General features: G+C 37.9%; 1 protein-coding gene across 1 annotated transcript in view; it reads right to left on the bottom strand.

Annotated features, from left to right (window-relative positions):
* The window catches only part of csmd3b (CUB and Sushi multiple domains 3b), a 393,297-nt gene that overhangs the window by 364,769 nt on the left and 21,028 nt on the right, over positions 1-7,500 (bottom strand). The window contains exon 2 of the mRNA XM_079590749.1: positions 7,147-7,369. Within this exon, the coding sequence (XP_079446875.1) occupies positions 7,147-7,369 (223 nt within the window). The remainder of the gene's footprint in view (positions 1-7,146; positions 7,370-7,500) is intronic.

Genomic DNA, 7,500 nt, shown 5'->3' with positions numbered 1-7,500 from the left:
TGGGAAGGAAGTCTGAGTTCTGAAGGTTACTGTATGTTTTCATAATACATAGAGTTATTTTATCTCAAAAGATCAAGGAAAATTGTATTCCTCATGGTATGACCTCATTACGGAGTTATTTCTACCTGATCCGACTCTTAAAATCACTTTCATTAGTATTAGCTAATGTAGTCAGGCTGATTGGTTCACAGTAAATAATGTTTTTAACTGGGAAAAAAAAAAACAGTTAATTTAGATGTTACCACATGCAACTTATTTTTAGGTTACCTGACAGCTCATTTATTTTGTACAGTGTATTTCTGAGCAGAACTTAAGCAGGTGTGGATTGCAGGGTATTCGGCCACCTTATTCAACAGCAGATGTTCATGCAATGGACTTCATCATGGTCAACAAGGCATGAAGCCTTTCCACGCTGTTGGGCTAATACTGTTATTAGCTTGTGAAATGGAACTCTAACCGCTGCTGCAAAATGAAAAACAGGGCGAGAGGGAGAGAGAGAAAACAGAGAGAGAGGAAAATACAGTATTTGGTCCCTTCAGTCACACTTAGAATGTGCATAATTGTGTTTTTAATTATATGAACAAAATGTCAAACGTGCTGGCAAGCATTTTAAACAAATATAGCACAAACACACTTTTCAAGAACTTTTCACAATCGATCGATCACCAATCAATCATTCAATCAATCAATCAATACTGGTGTCAAACTAAAACTATACAAAAAATTGTGTTTTAAATAAAATATAAAATAAACCAATAACTAAAAAATTATTTAGACATAACAACATCTCATTTTCACTCAGACTGTACTGACTGACTCAAAGATTCAGACTGAACTCACTGACTCAAAGATTCAGACTGAACTTAATGACTCAATGATTCAGACTGTACTCACTGACTCAACGATTCAGACTGAACTTAATGACTCAATGATTCAGACTGTTCTAACTGAATCAACGATTCAGACTGTATTTACAGACTCAACGATGCAGATTGAACTCACAGATTTAACAAATCAGATTGAACTCACAGATTTAACGATTCAGACTAAACTCACTGACTCATCGATTCAGACTGTACTCACTGACTCAACGATTCAGACTGTACTCACTGATTCAACGATTCAGACTGTACTCACTGACTCATCGATTCAGACTGTACTCACTGACTCAACGATTCAGACTGTACTCACTGATTCAACGATTCAGACTGTATTTACAGACTTAACGATTCAGACTGTACTCACTGACTCAACGATTCAGACTGTACTCACTGACTCAACGATTCAGACTGTACTCACTGACTCAACGATTCAGACTGTACTCACTGACTCAACGATTCAGACTGTACTCACTGATTCAACGATTCAGACTGTATTTACAGACTCAACGATTCAGACTGTACTCACTGACTCAACGATTCAGACTGTACTCACTGATTCAACGATTCAGACTGTACTCACTGACTCAACGATTCAGATTGAACTCACAGATTTAACAATTCAAACTGTACTCACTGATTCAACGATTCAGACTGTATTTACAGACTCAACGATTCAGACTGTACTCACTGATTCAACGATTCAGACTGTACTCACTGACTCAACGATTCAGATTGAACTCACAGATTTAACAATTCAGACTGTACTCACTGATTCAAAGATTCAGACTGTACAGACTCATCGATTCAGACTGTACTCACTGATTCAACGATTCAGACTGTACTCACTGATTCAACGATTCAGACTGTACTCACTGACTCATCGATTCAGCTGCAACAGTTAGCAGCTAACAGGAGAGAATATCAGTGGGTATTGACCACATTTATGGTGCTTTTAGGCCCTTTTTGAAACTTGACATTCACACTCCCCATTTATTTTAATTTCACAATATTACTGTATCAAATCATCACAACTATGTTGAGCATAAGAGACCTTGATAAAACACATTTAAAAAATCTGGCCTCAAACTTATACTAGTGTATATTTATTAAGAGAGACACACACACACACACACACTAACAATCAATTGATGAGTTTTGTTTTCCCAGAATGCAGCTGTATATACAAACGCTACAGCCTATGCTGCACTTTGCACATTTACCACAAGATGTCAGTAACTCAAGCTAGACAGTGCAATAGATGGAGCCAGAGAAAGAGAGAGAAAGAGAGAGAGAGAGAGCCCTCTTTTCCTCAACCGTGGCTTTGCTCTTGGCAGAAAACACTGCACAGCAACAGACCAGACTGCTACTCCTTTACATTCACTAGATAGGGAGAAAACGTAGCCTGTCACTCTCTCTCCCTCTCTGGCTATTCAAAACAAGCCACTTGGTATGTGAGACATCTTTCGAGAAGCCACACAAATGGCGTGTCACTCTCCTCTTACAGGCCACTGGAATATAACGGACTGACAGACTGTATTCTGAGCCTACAGTCGATACTTGTAACCCATGGTTGAATGAATTTCACTCTGCATTCCTAGAAAGTGCAATGAGAGTGACTGGATGAAGAGGAGAGTTTAGTTTGTGGGGTTTACAGCCTCCCAGATGATGAACTGAATGGCAGTGGTAAGTGTTAAGTCTGAAAGCAGTGCATTTAAAGGGATAGTACACCAGAAAATTTTACAAACACTTGTATTTACCCTTTTTGGAGCTAGAGGGTCTATAGACACTATTAAACTGTCATTTTATGGGAAGAACAATGTAAAGAGACTAATAAAATTGACGCTTTTGTGACATGCTTTTAGATTGATATGAGAACGAGTAAATAATGACAGTAAATGAACTTTTTCATTTAAAATGTCCTGTGTCTGAGCAAATTTCAACTCTCAGTGGATCTACGGTGATGCTGCATGCTTTTATAATCGGCACACAGTCTTCCTGTATTCCCATGCATTCATATATCATGCATATGCATGACTTAAAGACACAGGGATGAGTTAGGTTTAAATCTCAGCGCCTCTTGAGTTTCACATTCTGTCCATGCGTCAGTACAGTGCTCCCGCGCTGACACCTCCATCACACGACAAAACAAACGGCACATGATTTATGGCGATGGGTAGCTTTGAGTGACAGGATGGGGATGAGTAATTGCTGGTGGCGGCTCTGGCTTCCTCTGTCCCATCCTCGCTACATGCTGATGACTAATTACACTGCTAGCTCCACAGGCTAAGCGTCTGCAATTACACCTGGCTTCACTCAGGGGGTCTCGTACACTGTCTGACACACATGACACCCGGCGTTACTACATCAACCGCTCGCAGCCCGACAGCCACATGTATGAATGCTTTCTGCACAGACGGAGGGGGTATGAGGAGAAGAAAGAGGGGGACATATATCTCAATATCTCAAAGTGAAGGTGAAAGGGAGCACAGTGGAATAAGGTGAAAGACAATTACTAATAGAGAAGGGATAGCGACCACTGATAAGAGAACATCAACAACACTATTATTATATTAAAACTAGATAATTATAGACTAATATTGTAATAATGATAGATTTTTTACATTTATTTAGATACAAACCAGTTATTATTATACACCGATAACACTTTCATTTTACAGTGTCCTTGTTACATATGTTACATGTAATAACTATGATTGCATGCAACTAACCCTTAACCAATCCCTCACTCTAACCCTATAGTAAGTACATGTTGTCAAATAATATTACTCAGTACTTAAACACATAATTACACTGTAACATGGAAGGTTACAAAAAAAAGTTTTGCTCTTGAAAAAGGGTTTCACAAAATGTGTCTGTGTTACACTAAGTATACACTTACATGTAAGTACTGAGTAATATTAAGTAACTAAATGTACTTACTATAGGGTTATGCTTAGGGTTTGATTGAAGATTAGGGTTAGCATGTAATTATGCATAGTTTATAGTTATTATTTTAGTAACATGTATGTAACATATGTAACAATGACACACTGCAAAATAAAGTGTCACCAAATAAAGTGTAACCTTCTACACCAATGAAGCTAGTAATGAGGATTTTGATTCATCCCAGTGATTCATATCTTTTGATTCTGTTCACCAAAAATAATAATTGAAATTATGCACTGATTAATTCAGTAAGTCTTTCTGTAACTTACAAAACTACACTGGTAAATGTGATGAGTAATTATCTGAGTATTATGAGCAGTGCTGGGGACAGTTATTATTTAAAGTAATGCGTTACAATATAGCCTTACTCACTAAAAAGTAACTAATTGTGTGTGTTTTTGATGAGTAGTGTGTTAAGGTAATTTTGCGTTACTTTCCTGGGCTGGGCTTTTTTTCTTACAACAACAATAAAATTTTATTTTTGGCTAATGCAAAGGCTCTTTAACTAAACTAAAAGTGAAATGAATAAGCGTCAAGCTGAAGGAATGAAGGAATAAATATATTGCAATACATTTTTTTAATTAAACACAAATGTGATGTTAATTCCTACTTATAAGTAAATACCTGCTCACATTTAGTCTAGAACTACAATAACGTTGTTCATAATGTTCACAAAGTGCACACGACGCCACTGAACGCACTCCCGATTTCTCTAAACATGGGGACAGAAGAGCTGTCAGGATACTTGCGTTACTTATTTGAAAAATAAAGTAAATTTTAAATAGTTACTTTAATTGTTATTTGAAAAAAGTAATCTGACACGTACATGTAATGCGTTACCCCAACACTGATTATGAGGGAGTCTTTGAATAGTTCACTCCACAGAGCCCTTTATAACAAAAACACCACAACGGCACTCATTTACAAATGTAAAGCTAAATGACTGATCAATGTACATAACACGTGTTAAAAGACGAGGTGAGTGGACACAAGATCACCAAGAGCTGATGTCAAAGTCTCTCTTAATTGTTATCATTATATTTGATTAAATAAAATGTTTATGAGCATTACAGTACATTGGCTATCGGCTACTCTGACCTCTTGGTTATTGAAAAAGAACATATCAGTCAACCATTATATGTAAGACATGAGTGATATTTTCAAACCGAATACCAGATGTTTGTGCAATCACAGTTTGAGAGGGGATGCTTAATTGCCTGCCAACCAAACGATCATTTAAACCTATTTAAAAATGTGTTTTGATATATCCGAGCAAAGCTGTAAATGATTCAGACAGATCTGTACATATTTAAAGATTAATAACTGAAATCTTCAGATGTCAGTCCCTGGCATTGTTAGTTTATAATTAATTTAAACCGCACTCTTTTTAGAGTCCCAGCCAGGTCACATTAATAATCATTACTGATGTAAAATAAGGACGGAAGACATCTATCACCCATCAAGATCTGAGACTCCATCGCCCACACAAGTTTCACAGGAAAGAAAGAACGAACGAGCAAACAAACGAATGAACAAATGCAGCGGCTGCGACACGACTCTTACATTTTATATAGCTCAACACAACATCAGAGCGCTCGCCTTACGGGGTCATTACAGTCTAAACGAATCCTGGTTAATCAGAATAATTAAATATAGGTATATAGGACATATATATGGACATATGTAAATGTATATGAAATATAATTGGCTGTTAGGCGCAACAAAGTATCGAAGAACGATGGTAGTAAAGGAGCAGTATATCTCCTTTCAAACAGACGAGAGAGAGAGAGAGAGAGAGAGAGAGAGAGAGAGAGAGAGAGAGGGGGGGGGGGGGGCTCAATCCCTAATTGCAGTGCATAATTTAAGACGGCTGAATAGCAACATGCAATTTGTCTGAGATGCCGGCAAACATGGCAATGCAAGACACAAATGTAGTGCCTGCAGAATCCTGCATTATTTACTTCTTGAGCTGTTTAATTAAGCTCTGTCATTACTCTTCCTTCCTCTTCTCCACACCTACACCTCTACTATCTCCTCCCTGCAGGACAGCACGACAGCAAGGGGAGGAAGAATGAGACGAGGAGAAGAAAACGAGAGGCTACAAGTCTACAAGACAAACCAAAAAAAGCAAAAACCTTGACAACGCATCACTGTTTTCCTTTCGTGTTGTTCTTTTATAACTTCCTTCTTGGGGTAACAATGTTTTTTTTTTAAATAAGGAAAATGAATAAGTCTTTGGAATACTAAGTAATTCTATATACAATATATATATATATATTTGCAGAATGGATCGATATCTGACAGATCCCAGCTGCAGATCAACATAATGCAGTATATTTTATATATATAGTATATATGCTAGATTATGTCGATCTGCAGCTGTGATCTGTCAGATATCGATCCATTCTGCAAATGGGACACCAAATCCCAGACGGTCCCTACACACCACCTTTACTCCATTGCATAATATGCACAAAGTAAAGACAAAATGGTGGGAAAAACTTGACAAGATAAATTCATATAGATTTTAACCATACATCTGGTGATTAAGAAAGAAAAATCCATGGACATGTTAGGTCAACTTCCCTATACCTTTTCAAACATATTTACTGCACATAATACTAGATGTATGTCCCATTTTAACACCCTTGACTGCTGTCCCAGTACTTGACATTGCTGATACACACACAGTGAAATATAAGCACTTGGAATCATTCACGTGTAAGTAAGACACACACTGTTTTGTCTGGAGTTTCCAACAGTCATGTCCACTAAGATATCGCCCAGATCTGACCATAAACAGCACAGACATGCAAATAAATCACCTGCAATTCAACCTAGCTAGCTGTCATTTACCATTTATGCACATGTTCACACTGGTGTTGTCACTGTGGACTTATAAAATGGTTATTTTAGTAAGAAGACATGCTTACTTTCTTTGCAGAGAATTTAGTGTTAAACCCATTCAAAGCCCTACAAATCTGAGTTCTTCGGCTTAACCGTATGTTTTATGTATATGGCTTTTATTCGCCGAGAGTCGATTGTAAGAGGAGTCCATGAAACAATGGCCAAGTTAGAATATAGTGCTTATTTTTTTCTTCAGTGTAATTATTCAGGGAGAGTTCTTGGCAGCACTTTCATTTGGCATCACACTCAAGATGCTTACAGGCACACTGTAAATTATCCTCAGCAAAGTGTTTTCTTCATCCTTCCATGATCAGATATGTACAGTGCTGTGTATTTTATTCTTCTGATACAGTAATGATGCAGCTGTATGCTTATGGCATCGTGAAAGCGGGTCATTATAAACGGCACCCACCTCGTCCTGAAGTTAGCTGGATGCGGGTGTCCATCGTAGAGGGATAAAAAGTCATAGTCCTCCTCCACCGCGAATGACTGAAAGACTATTTGAATTCGGTTGCCCTCCTCTGCTACAATAACCCACGTACAGTTTGCCCCGTTCTGATATCCATATGGAAAACCAGGACTTTCAATGGTCCCATTCCTTCCTTTTAATGTTCCACCACATGTATATATGAAACCTGTAAAGCAAAAAGAGAGCAGTGTTAACTATAGGGTCAGCAGTGCTGGAGGCATCAGTCTGTGTGTGTGTGTGTGTGTGTGTGTGTGTGTGTGTGTGTGTGTGTGTGTGTGTGTGTGTGTGTGTGTGTAA

This window comes from Phoxinus phoxinus, assembly GCF_949152265.1.
Source record: "Phoxinus phoxinus genome assembly, chromosome: 19".
NCBI classification, from domain to species: domain Eukaryota; kingdom Metazoa; phylum Chordata; class Actinopteri; order Cypriniformes; family Leuciscidae; genus Phoxinus; species Phoxinus phoxinus.
Note: the sequence above shows the minus strand (reverse complement) of the source record. Positions and strands in the feature narration are given on the sequence as shown.